Source organism: Podarcis bocagei (genome assembly GCF_964188305.1).
Source record: "Podarcis bocagei genome assembly, chromosome: 3".
In the NCBI taxonomy this organism is placed as follows: domain Eukaryota; kingdom Metazoa; phylum Chordata; class Lepidosauria; order Squamata; family Lacertidae; genus Podarcis; species Podarcis bocagei.
Window position 1 is genome coordinate 91,889,905 of NC_138127.1, and position 22,447 is coordinate 91,912,351.

The window sequence follows — 22,447 nt, forward strand, 5'->3', positions numbered from 1 at the left end:
TGCAGGAGAAACAGACGGACAGACAGACAGACGGACAGACAGAGAGACAGACGGACAGACAGACAGAGAGAAAGAGAAATGAGGGAGAAGTGAAGTCACCATCACCCGCCCTGCCCCCTGGGCTCAAACCCCTCCCCAGCTTCTGCCCCCAGGAAGCACCACAAGCAAAAAAACCCGTCACCAGAGCCCTGGCCTGGCCTGACATGGACACACAAAGACAGTTGCGGGGGGTGGGTGGAGGGAGGTGGTGGGGCCCGTTGAGCAGCGTGAAAGCAAGTCTTCACCTTCGAGGCAGAGAAAGGACACCGCAAGAGCAAAGCACCCCTGTTTCCAGGCAGAAAAAGTCACGTCCTCCCCGTTCCACTAAACTGGGAAGCTGCTATAGGCCAGTTCAGGCCACTGGTCCATCTACTGGCCACACCCAGGGGTGGGGAACTTCAGGCCCAGGACCAGATGCAGCTCCCCAGGCTTCTTCATCTGGCCCAGACCACACACCCTCTGCAACACCACCACCTTTCCCTTCACCATCCTTGCTTTGTGCTCTCGAGTGGTTTTTGCCACGCTAGAATTTGCACAAAAGTTACATTTGGCATGCGGCTCTGGAAAAGTTGCCCAGAAGGCAACGCCTCCCTCGGGTTGCAAAAGGTCTGCTAACCCTGGTCTGCGTTGACTTGCAGAGGTTCTCCGGGGTTTCAGGCAGGAGTCTCTCCCAGCCTACACCTGGAGATACCAGGGAATGAACCTGGGACCTTCTGCATTCAAAGCACGTGTCCTGCCGCTGAGCCACAGCACTTTGCTGAGCAAGAAACTGCAGACATTGCAATATGATGAGGTTGCTAAGAAGCCCCAGAGAGAGAGGCAAAGGCAAGTGGTTCAAGCTCTGGCCTGGATTTTATAGTCACACTGCAAGATCTACACCAAGGGCCTGCCTGAGTGCTGTACAGGCCTCTGCTGGGGTGTCAGCAGAGGGGATGGGAATGACTTAGGCTGTGTCTGACTTCAGACACCTGACACAGCTTCAACAGCTCCCCCTACCCTGTCAGACTGTTCCTGGTGCATCAGAGCTGCAGCTCTAGACAGTACAGACAAACGTAATGACTGGGAACCTCAAATGTAGGTGAAGATGTTGGAAGAGTCACAGTTGCCTCCAGGTGAGCAGCCAAAAAGCTTTTGTTAAACAGGAAGAGAGTGGTTTCCCTTGCTCTTCTCTGGTCACCAGTGAACTGCAAAGCATTTAGCAAGCACATGTAGCAACCAAGTAGGCTTGTAACCTTTGCAAGGACAACCATCATATGTCTCAAGGTGACCTCTGTGCCTGATGTGCACCTCTGACCTTTCACTGCCATGCATCAAGGTCACTATGTAAGAGGCCACTCCTAGCAGCCACTCCCTCACTATGGAGTTTCTGTGTTCTGGGAGGTTGCATAAAGCCACATTCTCATCCTTTGCAATGAGCAGGACCTTTTCCTGCTGGGTCTGATGGCTGGAGATCAGCAGGGATAGCAATATTTCAGAGGTCAAACACTCCACCTAATCCAGCATCCTGTTTCACAGAGAAACCAGTTAAGTATAATTGGTTTTATTCACAATGAAATGGGAATGCCAGTGTGCACTGGTGGAAGGGTTTAACTGGAAGATTCCTCTGAAGCTAAATTCAGAGCAAAAAAGGCTCTCTGAGCTGCCTTGATGGGCTGATAATTAACTTTAAAAAATTCCTTCCAGTAGCACCTTAAAGACCAACTAAGTTAGTTCTTGGTATGAGCTTTCGTGTGCATGCACACTTCTTCAGATACCCATGCACACGAAAGCTCATACCAAGAACTAACTTAGTTGGTCTTTAAGGTGCTACTGGAAGGAATTTTTTTATTTTGACTATGGCAGACCAACACGGCTACCTATCTGTAACTGATAATTAACTGTTATTGTTCTCAGGCTGGAGTTTTAACCTTACATCACATGAGAGGTATTGAATTGCAAATTCACCATTTTGGAAGGGTGTTGGCTGAAGTCTTTGTTCCCAGACTCTGTAGGGATGTAAAAGACTCTCCAGGAGCTGCGTATCCTAAGGAAGGATGCAGTCTGGAATGCAGGCTGTGAGCAGATACAGACCCCTGTTTCCTTCCTCACTGCTTTTATATCTTTTTCGGTGGTATGAAGTAAGAGGAAACCCCTTTTTGCGCCGCTCAGTGCTTTTGGCTGGAGACCTCCTCTCCAGTTTTTTCCGGGGAGTTAGCGTCGCCTTCGTGCCCCCCCCTCGTTTTTCCACAATGGGTGTGCTCGACTGAAGCAGAGCACTTTCCCCGACCTGCTCCTCAAGTGCACCACGCCGGAAGTTGTTTTTGAATAATATCTAATGGGTCTGGGCAATGCTTCAGTTCCAAAAGGAGTCAGTTTTTATGCATCCAGCTGCTTCAAGCTGTGCAACATTAATATCTCCAATAAGGCCAAACAGACACTTCCTAGAAGCTTTACAAGCGCCCCCCCCCACCCTGCAACTGACTACATAATTGGAAGTACCAATTTGCAATTAGGATCAACCATTGGGCAAACGTATCCTTTGTGAATTTGTCCCATCTCCATCCCTTGAAAATCATCAAAGCCAGTCAGTGGTGAGGAACCAACGGCTCCCCCAGATGTTGCTGGACTCAATCAGCTTCCAATCAGCATGGCCCACAATTGAGGATGCTGAGAGCTGGACTCCTGAAACATCTGGCAGGCCATGGGTTCGCCATCCCTGTCCTAAACTGGTGCCCATCACCACATTTGGCAACTACAGAGGCCGGTAGTCTTGAATCCACTGCCAAATCCATTACCTTGATTGAAACCTACCATCCCCATTCTTCAAACCCATGTACACTTTTCAAAACCTCTGTCCCAGCATTGGGGACCCGGTGGCTCTCCAGATGTAGTAAAATTGCTACTCCCGTCATGTTTGACCGCTGGCCATGCTGCCTGTGGCAACTGGGAGTCAGGAGTCCAGGCACAGGCTCCCCAGTCCTGCTTTATCATCTCCATCTCATAGAATCATAGAGTTGGAAGAGACCACAAGGGCCATCGAGTCCAACCCCCTGCCAAGCAGGAAACACCATCAGAGCACTCCTGACATATGGTTGTCAAGCCTCTGCTTAAAGACCTCCAAAGTAGGAGACTCCACCACACTCCTTGGCAGCAAATTCCACTGTCAAACAGCTTTTACTGTCAGGAAGTTCTTCCTAATGTTTAGGTGGAATCTTCTTTCTTGTAGTTTGGATCCATTGCTCCGTGTCCGCTTCTCTGGAGCAGCAGAAAACAACCTTTCTCCCTCCTCTATGTGACATCCTTTTATATATTTGAACATGGCTATCATATCACCCCTTAACCTCCTCTTCTCCAGGCTAAACATGCCCAGCTCCCTTAGCCGTTCCTCATAAGGCATCGTTTCCAGGCCTTTGACCATTTTGGTTGCCCTCCTCTGGACACGTTCCAGTTTGTCAGTGTCCTTCTTGAATTGTGGTGCCCAGAACTGGACACAGTACTCCAGGTGAGGTCTGACCAGAGCAGAATACAGTGGCACTATTACTTCCCTTGATCTAGATGCTATACTCCTATTGATGCAGCCCAGAATTGCACTGGCTTTTTTAGCTGCCGCGTCACACTGTTGGCTCATGTCAAGTTTGTGGTCAACCAAGACTCCTAGATCCTTTTCACATGTACCGCTCTCAAGCCAGGTGTCACCCATCTTGTATTTGTGCCTCTCATTTTTTTTGCCCAAGTGCAATACTTTACATTTCTCCCTGTTAAAATTCATCTAGTTTGTTTTTGACACGGGAGTTTGCGGATTGCTGGGACCTTGAGGAGGACGAATTCAAAATTACAACTGCCTTTAGACTGGGTAAAAAGCAAGATAGAAAGACACCGAGAGATTGTTTGATCACACTCAGATCTAAGGAGGAAAGAGATAAAATTTTAGGACTACACTTTGAAAAGGCCTTGCAAATTGGAAATTCAGCTGTACAGATCTTTAAAGACATACCAAAATACATTTTGGATTTAAGAAATTTCTACAAGGATTTGGTTCTTTTGTTAAAGAAAAATTCTATCCGCTTCAGGTGGGAGTTCCCACAAGGACTGTCATTCGACTACAAGGCAAAGAAAGTGAAAATAAAGACAATTCAAGATAAAGACAAATTTTTGGCAAGATACCAGGAGGACTTACAGAAGGGGACTGTGGACGTACTTGCAGAACAGAGGAGAGCACTGGATATCCTGAATCTTTCGTTTGGACAAAAACCACCACCATCAGAAGAAGAGCAACAACTTGGAGCTGTTGGAGGAGCCTTAAGAAAATAACAAGATGGCTTTACAATTCCTTAGTTGGAATTGTAATGGACTGAATGGGCCTTTGAAGAGAAGACAAGTATTTCATATTTTGAACAGAGAACAACTGGACTTGATATGTTTACAAGAAACTCATATAACCAGAGCCCACAGGAGATTACTCACAAATAAAAGGCTAGGACAAGAATTTATTTCATCAGACAAAGTTAAGAAGAGAGGAGTGGTAATATATGTGAAGGAGAAATGGGCTCCAAAAATGATATTTAAAGATGAACAAGGGAGATATCTGGCTGTGGAGATACAAGTACAAGGAGAAAAATTCTTAGTTGTTGGAGTTTATGCACCAAATGAAGGCAAATCTGACTTCTTTAAGAGACTTCATGAAACTTTGACGGACTATCTGGATTACAATATGATAATTATGGGAGACATGAATGGCGTGGTCTCCACTAATATGGACAAGGCACAAAGACTAACAGTTACTAAAGAAGGGAGACTCCCTAAGACTTTTTTCGAAATGACAGAAAACATGGACTTGATAGACATTTGGAGAACAAGGAACCCTCTGGAGAGAGAGGGAACCTTTTTCTCCCAAGCAATGATGACCTGGACCAGAATTGACCAAATCTGGGTTACTAGTGGACTGGCTCCAAAGATTAAGAAAGTGGAAATCTGCCCAAAAACTTGCTCCGACCATAACGCCGTGAAGATGGAGATGAAACTCACAATAACTGGTCAATTTAGATGGAGAATGAATGACACCCTCTTTCGAGACAAGGAGACTCTCACGAAGGCCCAAAAGACCCTAAAAGACTATTTTGAAATAAATTTGAGGACCGACGTGGAGAAAAGAGTGATCTGGGACGCAAGTAAAGCGGTTATGAGAGGATTTTTGATTCAACAAAATTCAATAAAGAGGAAAAAACAAAATGAGAAAAAAGAGAAGATCTTGGAAATGATAAAGGAAGGAGAGAGGAAATTAAGAACAAAACCAAAGTCTCAGGACATTTTAAGAGAGATCAAGTTATATCAAACTCAATATATGGAATTGATGAACCAAGAGATTGAATGGAAGATAAAGCAAATGAAGCAAAAGACTTTTGAATCAGCAAATAAATGTGGTAAACCTTTGGCATGGCAATTGAAGAAAAGGCAGAAACTAAATACAGTTACAAGCCTAGAGGTGGATGGAAAGAACATATCTAAACCCAATGAAATTAGAAATTGCTTTTTAAGTTATTTCAAAAAACTCTACACCCAAGGCCCGCAAAATGAAGAAGATATAGACAAATTCCTTGGAAGATATGGATTACAAAACATCTCTCAGCAAAGTAAGATGGACTTGAACCAGAGAATCTCAGAACAAGAGATAGAGGCTGCCATTCAGAATATGCAACTGGGCAAATCTCCGGGACCAGATGGACTGACTTCTAGATACTACAAATCGCTGAAGGAATGGCTGATTCAACCATTAAGAGAAGTTTGTAATGAGATTCTTGAGGGAAAAAGGGCACCTGAATCGTGGAAAGAGGCATATATTTCACTCATACCAAAGTCAGAGACTGAAAAGACCCAACTCAAGAACTACCGCCCAATATCACTCCTTAATGTGGATTACAAAATTTTTGCAGACATTTTGGCAAAAAGATTTAAAAGAGTTTTGATGGAGAAGATTCATAAAGACCAAGCAGGCTTTCTCCCTAAAAGACACCTAGCAGACAATGTAAGGAATGTAATAGACATCTTGGAAAAGCTGGAGGTGAATATAAACACTAAAGCAGTATTGATCTTTGTGGATGCGGAGAAAGCCTTTGATAACATCTCTTGGAGTTTTATGAGGAAGAATCTTCATGGGATGGGGGTAGGCCAGGGTTTTGAGAATGGTATGGCTGCAATATATTCTGAACAAAAAGCTAAACTGATTGTAAATAATGTTGTGACTGAGGAACTTAAGATAGAAAAAGGAACACGACAGGGGTGCCCAATTTCCCCATTACTTTTCATTTCGGTTCTGGAGGTGTTGCTGAATATGATAAGAAATGACCAGCAGGTCAAAGGTGTGCAGGTCGGAGCTAAACATTATAAGTTAAGAGCGTATGCAGATGACTTAGTATTGACTTTGCAAGAGCCAAACACTAGTACGAAAAGAGTCTTAGAAATAATACAACAATTTGGCCAGGTAGCTGGATTTAAGTTGAATAAGCAAAAAACTAAAGTTTTAGGGAAAAACCTAACAGATATGGAAAAGGAGAAATTTCAGGAGGAAACAGGTTTGACAGTGGTCAAGAAGGTCAAATACCTAGGGGTTTATTTAACACCTAAGAATGTCAATTTGTATAAGGACAATTATGAAAAATGTTGGTCAGAGATTAAAAAAGATTTAGAAATATGGTCAAATCTGAAACTGTCAATGTTAGGCCGAATTGCAGTAATTAAAATGAATGTATTGCCTAGAATGTTATTTTTGTTTCAGACCTTGCAGATTCTTGACAAGATGGAATGCTTTAAGAGGTGGCACAAAGACATCTCGAAATTTGTCTGGCAGGGCAAAAAGCCCCGAATTAAATTTAAAATACTCACTGACGCCAAAGAAAGAGGGGGTTTTGCCCTGCCGGACCTAAAATTGTACTATGAGGCAGCAGCTTTTTGCTGGCTGAAAGAATGGATGCTCCTCGAGAACACGGACATCTTGGATCTGGAAGGTTTCAATAATGCTTTTGGTTGGCATGCATATCTTTGGTATGACAAAGTTAACAGTACTTTTAAAAATCACATTGTTAGAAAAGCATTATTTAATGTTTGGATAAGATACAAAGACCTATTGGAAAACAAAACCCCTAGATGGGTGTCACCAGTGGAGGCTAAAGCAGTGAAGAAACTCAATATGGAGGTCGGATGGCCGAAGTATTGGGAAATCTTAGAACAGGATGGAGACAAGTTTAAACTACAAAGTCAGGAGAAATTGAAGTACAAAGTAGAAAATTGGTTTCAATATCGCCAAATAATGGAATTTTTTAAACAGGATAGGAAAATCGGTTTCCAGGTGGAGAAATCAAAACTAGAGACCGAATTGCTAGAACCCAATACTAAGAATTTATCTAGAATGTATAACTTGCTGTTGAAATGGAATACACAGGATGAAACAGTTAAATCTGCTATGATTAAGTGGGCGCAGGATGTTGGACACAACATTATGTCAGATGACTGGGAATGGTTATGGAACACCGGTATCAAATTTACGGCATGTAATGCCTTAAAGGAAAACATTATGAAAATGGTTTACAGGTGGTACATGACCCCAGTCAAACTGGCAAAAATCTACCATTTGCCCGATAATAAATGTTGGAAGTGTAAAGAGACTGAAGGTACTTTCTATCACCTTTGGTGGACATGCCCGAAGATAAAGGCCTTCTGGGAAATGATCTATAATGAAATGAAAAAGGTACTTAAATGTACATTTTCTAAAAAACCAGAGGCCTTTCTCTTGGGCATTGTCGGCCAACTGGTGACAAAGAAAGATAGAAATTTCTTTATGTATGCCACAACAGCAGCAAGAATACTCATCGCAAAGTATTGGAAGACACAAGATTTACCTACTCTGGAAGAATGGCAGATGAAAGTGATGGACTATATGACATTGGCCGAGATGACGGGCAGAATCCGTGACCAACGCAAAGAGACGGTGGAAGAAGAATGGAAAAAATTTAAAAGCTATCTTAAGGACCACTATAAACTGAATGAATGTTAAAATGTTGTGGTTGCCAGAAGCAATAGGGTACAGGGATACAAGGTTAGACAATAAAAGAGGACTAAGATGACAGAGATTAGAAAGTAACAATTGGGAGTTGCTAGTTCAAATATGGACATTGGGATGCGGAGAGGGGGGGTATGGGGAAGTCCAAGAAAAGAGGTTTATGAAAATATCTTTGAAATTATTTTATATGTTTGTTATTGTTTGTGTTTGTTTGTTTTTCTTAAAAATGTTGTAAAACCAATAAAAATTTATTTAAAAAAAATAAATAATAAAATTCATCTAGTTTGTTTTTGCCCAGTTCTCTAATCTGTCAAGGTCGTTTTGAAGTGTGATCCTGTCCTCTGGGGTGTTAGCCACCCCTCCCAGTTTGGTGTCATCTGCAAATTTGATTAGGATGCCCTTGAGTCCATCATCCAAGTCGTTGATAAAGATGTTGAATAAGACCGGGCCCAAGACAGAACCCTGTGGCACCCCACTAGTCACTCTTCTCCAGGATGAAGAGGAACCATTGATGAGCACCCTTTGGGTTTGGTCAGTCAGCCAGTCACAAATCCACTGAGTGGTAGCATAGTCAAGACCGCATTTTACCAGCTTCTTTAAAAACACTCCCAAGAGTGGTTTTTTTTCTGAACCCCAAAGTTCCAGAAGTTTTGATCTTTATCTGCCAGGGGAGTTGCTCCTGCCCTGATCATTTGGTTGTGCTTTTCTGCACCCTTTCCTCAGCTCTATGATGAGAAAGGGGATCTGCAGGATCGTAAGAGAATATGAAATACCAATATGTATGTTCTGTCTCTCCACATTGCTCCAGCCTGGCCCAGCAGAGAACAAGCCAGTTAAACACAGCTGCTAAGTGAGGTGGCTGGGCCTATCTCCTCTACCAGGCTCTGAGATGCAATTGTTTCCCCCCCATCTCTCTCCCTGCCCCTCTTCCAAGCGCACACGCGAAAGGGCTGCTTCTGAAGCAGGGATGGATGTGATCGTAACGCCCTCCCCTCCCTCGGGCAGTGCAGCCTCTTGGAGGAGGGGTTATCCTGCTCCATCAATCCACGCTGGTCTCTGGTGGGGCTTACGCAGGGCTCTCTATCAGCCTGTCAAATCCAAGGTCAGCCTCAAGTTATCAGCATCTATCACCCAGCTACTTTATAGTCCCAAACCTCCCTCTTTCCCCCTCAGAAAATGAATCAAAAGTGCAGGAGCTGTGCCTCATAAGTCACACCCTGCCGCTGGGGCACCGTCAAGGAGCCTGGCTTCACGGTGGGAAAGGAAACCAAGGCTGCAAACATTTAAAGTGTATTTAAAGCACATTCTAACCTGCCCAAATGGCCTGTTTTTTACGCTGTGAGCTGCCCCGAGATCTCTGGGTGAAGGGTGGCGTTACGCATTTAATCAAGAAATAGATAATAAATGCCCTGCACAGAGCTACAATCCATAGCAACTCCTAAGAGTTCCCAGGATTCCTGAAGTGTTTTAAATGCAGGGTGTGCATGCAGCTGAACGGTCTTGTTTTTCCGGCACGCCGTCTGCCAGGGGGGTTGTGTCTCCTTTGGGGAAGGAGGAAATGGCCTCCAGGGCACAGGGGAAGACCTTGCAACCCTACAAGTCTCCCGTTGGTACGAGGCCTGAGCTTTTTGCCTCACCTCCTGTCGGCTCTTACCTCAGGGTGGGCTTTGGAGTGCTGTGGACGCTTTCGTTATCCTCTATCTCGGGGCCGCTGTCACTGTTGTTGCATTCCTCGAGGCTGTCGTAGAGCAGACCCAGGTCCTCTTCCACCTCCTGCGTCTGATCCACTGGGTCAGAATCCAGAACCTGCAGAACCCAAAACACACAGTGGGGTGTGGGGGTGGGTATACTCTCACGTTCACCACAAGACCATTTTGAAAATGAATTTCACCACTTGTAACCCCGTCTTTCCAAGACCAAAAATTAAAAAATTAAGTCACCAAGTGTTGTAATCCATTCAGAAAAGGTTGAAAATTACAGATTTTCTAGCATACTCTATTTATTATATTTGTAGCATGAAATATAGGAAAATTTCTTATTTTTTTTTTTAAAAAAACCCTGCATGTGACAAATTTTAAGGCACATGGAATCCCTTTTTGTGTTACACAGCTAGGCAGGGAGGCAAAATACCCCCAACTACTGGAGGGGGGGGGGAACACCTCTTAGCTGGAGCTATTTCCAAGACATATTCTTGATTAAATTGTCCCTACAGATTCTCGAACTGGTCTTTACGTCTGGATGTGACACTTCTCTGTGCAACTGATGTGCCCCTTTATGCTATGGTAGTTCTGTTGTTTTTGCATTTGTAACCTGTGTTGTGCGCTATGCAACAAAATTTAAAAGCCAACAGTGACATTTAAAAATATTAAAGCACTCTGATATCACTTTAACAGCCAGGGATTCCCCAAAGGAATCTTGAGAATTGTTGTTTGTCAAGGGTGCTGACCCCATAGAACTACAGTTCCCAGCACCCTTAAAAAAAACCAGTTGCTGGAATTTAGGGGGGAGAGACCTGACTGCTAAAGCGGTATAAAAGTGCTTCAAATGTGTGGTGTGGATGTGACTGTCATTTTCCTCAATCTATTTTATCGGGGTGTGTGGAACCTTAGGCCTCAGGCATGAATGAAGCGCTCTAGGCCTCTCTATCTGGCGCTTGGAGTCACATTTCCTTCATAGGACCCCCCCCCCTCCAATAAACCCTGGCCCTTCCCCACAGTCTCATCAGGAGGTTTTTGCCTAACTGGGAATGTGTCTTTGAATTCAGAGGATGCCTCCTTGCTTGCCTGGCAGGAAGAGGAAGAGATGCGGGTCTTGTGGGTGTGGATGTGAAAACCTCTGATTTCTGAGTGGATGGAATATGTGGCCTATTGTGCCAAGGTTAGAGCCATCGCCTGTATTCTGCCAATGACTCTGTCTGGCCACACTCACTGCTGGCCCCCAAAAGCTTCCTTATAAGTTTACGTGGCCCTTGGAGTGAAAGCCGCTCCCCACCAGGGGCGTAGGAAGGGGGTGCGGGGTGTGTGGGGCGCCCCGGGTGTCATCCTGAAGGGGGGTGACATTCAGCACAGGCCCCCTACCCGTGACGACTCCAAGCCTGGTGAGCAGCAAAGCTGCGGCTCTCCTCCTTCCTTGCTGTAGGGGAGGATGGCAGCGCTGCATCAAGATCCGCCCCCGAGGAGGATTGTGTAGTCGCACCAATCGGCCCTGTGGGTGGATTGCCCCGCCCCTTGGGCAGATTGGCCCCGCCCCCGGGTGCACGGCATGTGTGCCGCTCCGGGTGCTGGAGACCCAGCTCTGCCCCTGCTCCCCACCTGTCTGACACCAACAAAGGGGTGCTGGGGATTCATCTTCCATCATCTAATTTGAAAGGTACACTTGCCCAACTCATGAAAGTAATCCTCTTTATAGGTCTTCTGGGCTGTGGCAATTTATATTTGTTATAAGCTGTCTTATCCACGTTTGTTTTCTGTTATTTGCTTTTCCATCTCGGAATGCATATACTTGTGCTTCAATTAAAAAAAAGTCTTTTCAAAAAAATCCAATTACCAGATTCTGTGCCAGGCATCAGATTCCACACGAAATTATCCACACTGGGAGTTTTGAGAAGACAAACAGCTCTGTGTATAGCTACAGAAACAATTGATTCTCCTAGTCACTTCCACACCGCCCCCCCTTTGAACAAGCTTTTTTACTCCCCAGGCAGCTTTATTATTTTTTTTAATTCTCCCTTCTGAAACACCTTTATTTACCCTTCTAAGGCAGAAGTGCATCATGTAACACACACACACACACACACACACACACACACACACACACACACCAAAAACACAACAACAACACCAGTTGGTCATTGTTAAGACTATTTAACTTTAAAAGTGAGTTTGCTTTCTTCTTCCACCCTCCCTGCTCCTTTTCCCTTTAGTGCTGTGTCTTTTTTAGATGGTCAGCCTGCTAGTCAGGAGTGTCTCATTTCAAATGATTTATTGTAAGCTGCTCTGGGAGAAATATCCTGGATGAAACAAATAAATAGTTCAAGCTCGAACCAGGCCACAGGGGGGAAATTAAGAGAAGTAGAAAGCACATGCCTGCAGCATTGTGGTCTGCCAAGGTTTCTAAAGCCAGTGGAGTTTGGAGTGCACTCTGCAACACCAGGCAAAAATCAAACAATAATCTAATGAATTTGCGGGGACGGGGGGAAATCCCTTTTTGCTCCCCTGCAGTATCAAAATGCACACACTCTGACCACAGATAGAGCATTTTTCAGCTGTTTGGTACCAGACAACATCACCCACCAATCTCCCCTTTCTCTCTAGTTGTGGCCATAACATATACTTCTTATCAATCTCATGCAATCAAACAGATGAAACCTGGTGAGGGGTGTGTGTGTGTGCTGTGCCCCCTCTGCCCGTCCGAACATTATCTGCTAAGACCTGCTTGGAAACCCTTAATGATGACATTTTGGTGACCTGAAGCCAGCCAATTAACCAAGGCCGAAAGGATAAATAAATAATACTGTAAAGGGGCAATATATCTGCAGGATTTTTAATTTCATCCCCCCCCCCGCCCCTTTTGTTCATAGAAGATGGCATTAAAACAGCATGTTAATGGCATTTGCGGATATTACTAATGATGAAAGCTGTGAATGCTAAGTAAGGACGGATTGAAATGGTTTTTGTTTTGTTTTTTGTTTAAGGGGATCTAGCAAGGTTGAGGGGGTGGGAAGCAAGCAAGAAATAACAGGCATTTGTATGCTGCCAGAGTGGGAGGAGGAAGCAGAGTTAACCTACTTCTCATGCACCAAGCATGGGGTGAGGGGTTCTGATCTTTCTTGTCCTAGTGTAAATCCCATCTGTACTTCAGCTATGAATATACCGTATTTTTCGCACCATTGGACGCACCGGACAATAGGACGCACTTTGTTTTAGAGGGGGGAGAACAAGAAAAAAAAATTCTCCCCCTCTCTGCCCAGCGCCCCTTCAGTGAAGCGGCAGGAGGCGCTGCACAGAGAGGGGGAGAACTTTCCCCCTCTTGTTTTCCCGCTCTAAAACAAGGTGCCGTTCAGGCGGCTACCTTGGAAGCCTGGAGAGCGAGAGGGGTCGGTGTGCACTGACCCCTCTCGCTCTCCAGGCTTCAGGTTCCTTTCGACCTGCTCTTTGGGGCTGGCGGGGGGAAGCCCACCACCAGCCCCAAAGAGCAGGTCAGGGAGCAGCGGAAAGGCGCAGCGGAGAGGCTCCTGCCATAGTCGCGCGTCACTTCTCCAGCCGGGAGAGGGTCGCGGAGCTATGGCGTCTTCGCTCCATAGGACGCACACACATTTCCCCTTCATTTTTGAAGGGGAAAAAGTGCGTCCTATAGAGCGAAAAATACGGTGCAAAGTGGATTTATACTGGGTTAATGGCCCACCTAGTCCAGGATTATCTTCTGCAGCCTTTGCCAGCCTGAGCTCCCAGATGTTCTCAACTACAACTCCCAGTGGTGGCTGGGGCTGGCGGGAGTTGCCATCCAAAACATTGGGAGGGCATCAGGTTGCCAAAGGCCAGTCCGCTGTGCAATGCAGAGGTCCTTCCAGAAGAAGCCACCCCAAACTTGGCTGCCAGAGATTCTTTTCTACTGCTGGTGCTGGAAGACTGCACCTTCTGTACTCAAAGCAAGCGATCTGCCATCAGGCTGCGGAGAAGGGAAGCAGGCCATTCTCTCGCCTCTGCAAGAAACCAGCTGCCCTTGGTATACCTGAAGGAACGTCTCCACCTTCATCGTTCAGCCTGAACACTGAGGTCAAGCACCAAGGGCCTTCTGGCGGTCCCCTCTCTGTGAGAAGTGAGGTTACAGTGAACCAGGCAGAGGGCCTTCTCGGTGGTGGAACCCTCCCTGTGGAACGCCCTCCCATCAGATGTCAAGGAAATAAACAACTATCTGACTTTTAGAAGACATCTGAAGGCAGCCCTGTTTAGGGAAATTTTTTAATGTTTGATGTTTTATCGTGTTTTTAATATTCTGTTGGAAGCTGCCCAGAATGGCTGGGGGAACCGAGCCAGATGGGCAGAGTATAAATAACAAACTATTATTATTATTCTTCACCCTCCACAGTCTCCTGGCAGTGGCCATTCATCTGTCTGCAGCAAGGGTTAAATTAGGCAAGCAGAGTAGTCTGTGTCAGGTCTGCTGGGAGACCACCCCATGCAGCTCCTCCTTTCCCATTCCAGCTATAGGCGTCGTCCCTCCCCCCAACTTAACGCACTAATCGACTCGTGCGCGGCGCCAGGAAATAATTAAATAATCCAATTCAAACCCGGAAATGGCGGGAGAGAGGGAGAGCCCGAGCGTCTTCGTGGCTCACAAGGAGACCCTCCCCGGAGCCTGAAGAAAGACGTCAGTGAGGGCAGGGGAATCTCCGAAGAGACCGGAGGTGCAGCGGGACTTTGTTTACTCTGTTCAGCCTCCCCGCCTAACAGCTGATCCGTGTAGTGGCGCAGAAGCAGCCACTTTCCCGTGCCAGCCAGTCCTGGAGCGCCAATTCTAGTTGTGGCTATTTGGGGATGCAGTGTTTTTGGCAGGGGTTGAAGAGAGAGCGGCAGAGAGGGCGTTTAAAGGGTGTTTTATAGAGGATGCTCCCTACACGATTTCACTTATGTGCGCAGGGCCCCCGGAATGTAACCCCCGTGTAAGGGGGGGGGGATGTCTGCAGTTCTCCACACCTTCTTACAGGCATGAAGTCCACCGTAGACAATGAAGCTGTCTAATACCGAGTCAGACAATGGGACCAACTAGCTGAGCAGCACCTGCACTGGTCGGCAGCCGCTCTCCCAGGTTTCAGACAGGGAGTCTTTGCTAGTCCTCCCTGGAGATGATGGGGAACGAACCAGGGACCTTCTGCGCTCTAAGCAAATGTTCCACCCCTGAGCTAGCTAGGCCTTCCTCAGCAGGGTCCTGCTCACAGGGTGCCAGCTGCCCAAGAGACAGGTGTTGTCTTGCTCCTGCAAACAGGAACCTATGTGGGGGGGGGGGAGAGGAAGAGGAGGGCAGAAGAGAGAAAGCCGGCTGGCCACACGCCTGACAGGGACAGACTCACAGCTTCTTACCTCGTCCGTCACTTTAAACCTCTTCAGCAAGGCAACAAATTTCTGCTTGAAGTTTGGTTGCTAAAATGAGAAGGAAGTTGGGGATGGGAGTAAACATTTCAATCACAGTGCTAGAGGCTTCTCACTTCCCACCTACCCTGGCTACAGAAACATGCCTCGCTGGTTTTTTAAAAGTTTTCCTGAAGGCAAAACGCACTAGCCAAAATAATAATGATAGGGGCGAAAACCCTAAGAAGGCCCAGCTCCAGGTATTGCCGGGCAGGCTGCCCCCTCGGCACCAACCACCCCCTGCCCAGTACAGTGGTACCTCAGGTTAAGTACTTAATTCGTTCCAGAGGTCCGTTCTTAACCTGAAACTGTTCTTAACCTGAAGCACCACATTAGCTAATGGGGCCTCCTGCTGCTGCTGCGCCGCCGGAGCATGATTTCTGTTCTCATCCTGAAGCAAAGTTCTTAACCTGAAGCACTATTTCTTGGTTAGCGGAGTCTGTAAGCTGAAGTGTATGTAACCTGAAGCGTATGCAACCTGAGGTACCACTGTACTTATCACTGCCACCTCCACTCAGGGCTCTTGCCATGGGTGCTGACAGCACCCCAATCCCCACAGCGGCTTATGGGCCAGTTCTCTTGCACTGCCTATTATCAACACTACCTTTCCTCCAGCCTCCCAGGGACACTGGAAGTTGTTTTATACTGAGTCAGACCACTGGGTCCATCTAGGTCAGTTTTGTCTGCACTGAGCAGTAGCATCGACTCTCCAGATTTCGGACAGGGGTCTCTCTGCACCCTACCTGGATTAAACATAGCACCTTCTGCATGAAAAGAAGATGCTCTACCGCTGAACTACGGCCAACGACAAGAACACAACGTACAACTACTTAATAAATCATCTGAGCACTGAACAGAACGTGGGAGCAGCCATGGTCTTTGCTCAGAGGACTTGGAATCTGCGAGGCCAGAATACAGGCTTTGGGTGGGAAAATGTCAAGACCCATTACTGCCCCAGCCCTGACAGAGCTGCCACTCCGCTGACAAGCAGCCCTTTCAGCCACATCTAAAAGCAAATCAATGTGGCAGCTGACTCGTGTGCCCCTAAGTGCTGCGCGTAAGCAGGCGCACGGGAAGCCTGCCATGTAGACGGCCATTTGGATGGAGGGATGTGGAGGTCAGGAATCAACAGTGGATGGGGGTTTGCATGCATGGATGGCTTGAAGGTGCCGGGTTGCTGAAAAGCAGCTGCCACACAAAGGCATGTGCTAAGAGCATGGGTGGGGAATCTGTGGCCTTCCAGATATTGTGGGACTCCATCTCCCATTCAGCCCCAGCCAGCATGGCCAACGCTTAGGGATGATGGGAACTGTAGCCCAACACTATCCAGAGGGCATCAGCGGAGAAGACTGTTATATGGGATCAATGAGTTACGCAGCTTGTCTATTACGCAGATTAAGCACATTTGCTTATTTTGCACAATTTACTCGGCTCCTGCTAATTTGGGGGGAAATAACTGGAGATGAACTTCTCCAGCATACCAACGAGTTCAACTTCTGGTCAAACAGACTCTAGCCTGAGCGCTATCCTCTATGGCGCCACCTGCTGGGGAGGATCGGAGAGCCTCCCGCATCTAGTCTGTTGCGCTGGGAATAAAATAAAATAAAATAAAAACTCCAACCCCCACAAACTCCCCTTTGGAAAGGCAAGGAAGGTTGTCTTTACTCTGGTCATCGATGTGGTTCTGATCATTTTCCGCCTGGCTTTCTTCGGCTTCCTCACTTCATCCTCTTCATCATATAAATCCTGAGAAGGGAGAGATGGCAGCATGGAAACAGAAGAATGTGAAGTTCCACCCCTCTCCACGTGGCCCTCAGAGATGCACCAGGCAGCTCCCCTCACTGGCCTTATTTCGCACTGGGCAGAATGTGTCCCTGAACTTGATTAAGACTTTGGCTGGTCTGAATGGAGGAGAAAGTAGAAACTAGCTTGCTGTAGAAAGGCAGAATTTGTTGCCCATACCTGCCATGTGGCCCTCGAAAAGTTGCCCAGAAGGGACTGTGGCCCTCAGGATGGAAATACCATTTTCAGGGTGAGCAAAACCACTGTACGTAACTGATGGCAATACTGCTCAGAGATTGGATACGGGTGAGCTGCTAAAGCAGCAGCATAACTTTGAAGGCAACAGGGGGAGAACAGCAGAAGTCAATGTGCTGCCTTCGTGGCTGGGACTCCAACTCCCATCAGCCCCAACCAGCACAGCCAATGGTTAGGAATGGTGGGAGTTCTAGTCCAGCAACACCTGAAAGGCACCACATTGGCTACCGCTGTCATAGAGGGAAGGTGAGACCCGAATAGACAGACAGACAGACAGCAGGCTGGTTGGTCGGTAGCTACCTGGCCTTGCACAGCATCATCGCTGGCTTCCTGCTCGGAGGAAAAGCTGTCGTCCTCTTCTTCAGAGTAGTTGTCAATATCTGGAGAGCGATCTGGAACGGGAAAAGGCAGAGACCATGGCCAAAGTGCACTGAGCCAGCAAAGGGAAAGGAAGGGAGTCTGGGGGAATAGAGGAAAACATGGAATGGAGCCACTGAGTTTGCCATTAAGGCCTAGGAATCTGTCACTGATGGCAGGGAGCCACTGTAAGGATTCTGGAAGAGGTGTGGCACAAGCAGAGTGAAAGAACAGAGGACATGTTTAGGAAACAAAGCTATTCTGGATGGATGTAGGAAAAGACATATCACAGGATAGAAAGTCAGTGAAGAGAAAGATGAGAGTTGGATGAGAACCTAGGTACCAGGTACTAGACTCAGAAAAGCTTTAGGTTTAAGGAATACATTACTATATTTGCAATAACTTTTAACAAAAAACAACAACCCTGAAGCTTTTCTTTTAGGGATAGTTAGACAATAGAATTAATGGATTATGCCGAAATGGCAAGATTAATGGGTGTAATAAGAAACCAAGAAGAAGAAATTATTAAAGATTGGGGAAATTTTGTGGTATATTTGAAAAACTCATGTATACAAATAAGCTCATTAGCAGGACTAACGTAAAACTAGCAGTTAGATTATGAGAAACTAAAAAATAAAGATGGAGTAATGTGGAAAATGCAGCATGAAAATTAAAATTTCAAAAAAACCACCAAAGTGGGGTGGGGGAGTCAAATACAGTGGTGCCTCGCAAGACGAAATTAATTCGTTCCGCAATTCTCTTCGTCTTGCGGGTTTTTCGTCTTGCGATGCACGGTTTCCCATAGGAATGCATTGAAAATCAATTAATGCGTTCCTAGGGAAACCACCTTCAGGCCAGGTCCGGGGACAGTCTGTCCCCGGACCTCTTCTGAAGGCTGGGGGGGGGGGACAAGGGCTTTTCTTCCCACCCCCAGCATTTTAAAAAACCCTGGGACAGCGGAGGAGATCCGCTGTCCGGGGGATCTTAAAATGCTGGCGGGCGGCATTTTAAAATCGCCCCGGACAGCGGAGGACTTCTCCGCTGTCCGGGGCGATTTAAAAGCCCCTGGGAAGGCAGGCAGGGGGGACAAAGACTTTCGCCCCCTGCCCGCCTTCAGAAGGTGTTCCCACCCCCCCGCCCGGCTTCGCAGCAGCGCTACGAAGCCCGGCAGCTGGGGCAGCTGTTCCCGCCCCCCTCCCCCCTTCGGAACATCGTTCCGAAGTGGGGCGGCTGGGGCAGCTGTTCCCGCCCCCCTCCCCCCTTCGGAACATCGTTCCGAAGTGGGGCGGATGGGGCAGCTGTTCCCGCCCCACCTCCCCACTTCGGAACAGCGTTCCGAAGTGGGGCGGCTGGGGCAGCTGTTCCCGCCCCACCTCCCCCCTTCGGAACATCGTTCCGAAGTGGGGCGGATGGGGCAGCTGTTCCCGCCCCACCTCCCCCCTTCGGAACATCGTTCCGAAGTGGGGCGGATGGGGCAGCTGTTCCCGCCCCACCTCCCCCCTTCGGAACATCGTTCCGAAGTGGGGCGGATGGGGCAGCTGTTCCCGCCCCACCTCCCCCCTTCGGAACATCGTTCCGAAGTGGGGCGGCTGGGGCAGCTGTTCCCGCCCCACCTCCCCCCTTCGGAACATCGTTCCGAAGTGGGGCGGATGGGGCAGCTGTTCCCGCCCCACCTCACCACTTCGGAACAGCGTTCCGAAGTGGGGCGGATGGGGCAGCTGTTCCCGCCCCACCTCCCCCCTTCGGAACATCGTTCCGAAGTGGGGCGGCTGGGGCAGCTGTTCCCGCCCCACCTCCCCCCTTCGGAACATCGTTCCGAAGTGGGGCGGCTGGGGCAGCTGTTCCCGCCCCACCTCCCCCCTTCGGAACATCGTTCCGAAGTGGGGCGGATGGGGCAGCTGTTCCCGCCCCACCTCACCACTTCGGAACAGCGTTCCGAAGTGGGGCGGATGGGGCAGCTGTTCCCGCCCCACCTCCCCCCTTCGGAACATCGTTCCGAAGTGGGGCGGCTGGGGCAGCTGTTCCCGCCCCACCTCCCCCCTTCGGAACATCGTTCCGAAGTGGGGCGGATGGGGCAGCTGTTCCCGCCCCACCTCACCACTTCGGAACAGCGTTCCGAAGTGGGGCGGATGGGGCAGCTGTTCCCGCCCCACCTCCCCCCTTCGGAACATCGTTCCGAAGTGGGGCGGCTGGGGCAGCTGTTCCCGCCCCACCTCCCCCCTTCGGAACATCGTTCCGAAGTGGGGCGGCTGGGGCAGCTGTTCCCGCCCCACCTCCCCCCTTCGGAACATCGTTCCGAAGGGGGGAGGTGGGGCAGCTGTTCCCGCCAGCCCTCCCCCCTTCGGAACATCGTTCCGAAGTGGGGCGGATGGGGCAGCTGTTCCCGCCCCACCTCACCACTTCGGAACAGCGTTCCGAAGTGGGGCGGATGGGGCAGCTGTTCCCGCCCCACCTCCCCCCTTCGGAACATCGTTCCGAAGTGGGGCGGCTGGGGCAGCTGTTCCCGCCCCCCCTCCCCCCTTCGGAACATCGTTCCGAAGTGGGGCGGCTGGGGCAGCTGTTCCCGCCCCCCCTCCCCCCTTCGGAACATCGTTCCGAAGTGGGGCGGCTGGGGCAGATGTTCCCGCCCCCCGCTTCGGAACAGCGTTTTAAAATGCTGGGGGTCGGCAGCGAACGCTCCCGACCCCCAGCATTTTAAAACCTCCCCGGGACAGAGACTTCTCTGCTGTCCCTTGGAGATTTTAAAATGCTAGGGGTCGGCAGCGAACGCTTCGCTCCCGCCCGCCAGCATTTTAAGATCGCCCGGGGCAGGTGGGGGGAAGGCAGGCGGGGGGGAGCAAAGACTTTTGCCCCCCGCCGGCCTTCAGAAGAGGTCCTCTTCTGAAGGCCGGCTGTGGGCGAAAGTCTTTGCTCCCGACCGCCAGCATTTCCCTATGGGCTTTCGTCTTGCGATGCAAGCCCATAGGGAAATTCGTCTTGCGAAGCGCCTCCAAAACAGAAAACCCTTTCGTCTTGCGGGTTTTCCGTCTTGCGAGGCATTCGTCTTGCGGGGTACCACTGTATATGCGATTTGTGTTTTTGTTATTTGCATGTCTGTAAATTTCTTTTGAAAAACCGAAAAATAAAATTTATAAATAAAATAAAATAAAAATAAGTAACACATTACCAGCTTTGATTTTGGGGCCAGAGGGGACGTTTCCATCCTCGTGATCAATGGGCTGGCTAGAGAGAGAGTAGATGCTGATTTCGGCCACTCGGATGCTCACATCCTTGATGTTGCTGTGGAGGCCCAGGAGCTGCCCTCCATCTGTTGGGTGCTGCATGACCTGAATAAGGGATCAATGATACTCAGCACACAGGAGGAAGCCTCTGGAGCAGGCCAGTGACCTGCCATAGGGAGGCAGAATAACATGTATTGGGGCTCCGTGTAGAGAAATGTGTTCTACATTGGGCTGCCTTTGAAGATGGCTTGGAAACTGCAGCTGATGCAGAATTCAACAAGCAGAATGTTGATCACAGCAGGACTGTCTGAACAAAGAACACCACTTTTGGCATGACTGTGCTGGGTACGAATTAGTTTCCAGGCTTAATTCAAAATGCTAGTTTCCGCCTATAACGCCATATGCAGATTAGAAACTCAGGGCCTTAAAAGATATCACTTCTCCCCACAGGAACCCACCTGGACCCTGCAATTAGAGGCTCTCAACATGAGACTCTTAATCTCAGGGTTGTGGGTTTGAGCCCCATGTTGGATGAAATATTCCAGCACTGCATCGGGTCGGACTAGAAGAATCCTGTGGTCCCTTCCAACTCTACAATTTATGATCATTATCTTGAGACACTCCTTAATGTGTCCCCTCCATGCTCAGAAGTTGGCAACATGAGATTGGGCCTTTCCAGTGGTGGCCCCCTAGATGTGGAATGCTCTCCTCAGGAAGGCACACCTGGCACACCCCATCCATTCCATTTATATTTAGGCGCCAGGCAAAGACTTTTCACTTTACCCAGGCTTCCGGCCCTTATTTTGAAGGGTGAAACTGTGCCCTCTTTTAGTGGGGTGGGACCTGTAAGCTCTGCCTTTTTTTCTATACAGCTGTGCCTTTAGGGTTTTTTATTGGAAATTCCTAATGGACTTTAAGGTAACTCGCTTTGGTTCCCTCCGTGAAAACAGCGACCGGCAAATTCAATGAATAACATCAGCAAAAGCAAGCAAGCAACTCCCACCATCCCTTGCCAATGGCTTTCCTTGCTGGGGCTGATGGGAACTGCAGCTCAGCAACATCTGGGCCTTCATGTGGAAGAGGAGCTCCATATACAGGATCTACCTAGAGGAGGGGCTGCAATTCTACTCCATTGCACAGGAGGAGGCTTCTGGGACAGACCAGTCCCCTCCCACGTACAAGAAGCACAACCTGCAAAGATCTTGAGAAGGTGCCCTGGTGCCTCTTCTGCTTCCCATCAGCTCTGGCACCACCAAGAGCCCATTGCTCAGAGATGGTTAAAGGCATGGGATGCCCACATAATTGCCCACCTTGCTGCTTCCCTTACCTCAGCCATGTTGATGATGCCCACTGCCAGGGTCTTGTAGCCCAAAATAGTGCGGTTCTTGTACCTCTTTCTGCGCTGGAGCATGATTTGGAGCTTGTTGCCATCACGTTTCAGGAAGTGTGGGTACTACAGGGAGAGGAGGAGACAGATTCAGATAATATGCTGGTTTTGAGGTGCCCGTTCAGTGTAGCGGTTCGGGCAGAGGTCGAAAACCTAAGGCCCATGGGCCGGTTCTTGCCCGTGAGCTTCATGGAACCGGCCCATGGATGTTCCGTAGATCGGCGTGGGGATTCCGTGTTCTTTTCCC

The 22,447-nt window shown here is 48.5% G+C and overlaps 1 protein-coding gene and 1 long non-coding RNA gene across 5 annotated transcripts in view; both read right to left on the reverse strand.

The window, feature by feature from the left end:
* The window catches only part of LOC308583955 (phosphofurin acidic cluster sorting protein 2-like), a 191,756-nt gene that overhangs the window by 20,107 nt on the left and 149,202 nt on the right, over positions 1-22,447 (reverse strand). For all 4 annotated transcript variants that reach the window (XM_081188473.1, XM_081188472.1, XM_081188471.1 and 1 more), the window contains exons 4-9: positions 22,141-22,266; positions 20,759-20,918; positions 17,536-17,627; positions 16,864-16,944; positions 15,151-15,210; positions 9,726-9,877 (exon numbers count right to left, since the gene is read on the reverse strand). In XM_081188473.1, coding sequence (XP_081044599.1) covers positions 9,726-9,877; positions 15,151-15,210; positions 16,864-16,944; positions 17,536-17,627; positions 20,759-20,918; positions 22,141-22,266 — 671 coding nt within the window. The remainder of the gene's footprint in view (positions 1-9,725; positions 9,878-15,150; positions 15,211-16,863; positions 16,945-17,535; positions 17,628-20,758; positions 20,919-22,140; positions 22,267-22,447) is intronic.
* On the reverse strand, positions 6-9,718 carry LOC308584295. Its single transcript, XR_014006751.1, has 3 exons — positions 8,678-9,718; positions 1,907-3,015; positions 6-1,691 (listed from the first exon to the last, which is right to left on the reverse strand). It is a non-coding gene; the product is annotated as an uncharacterized lncRNA (long non-coding RNA).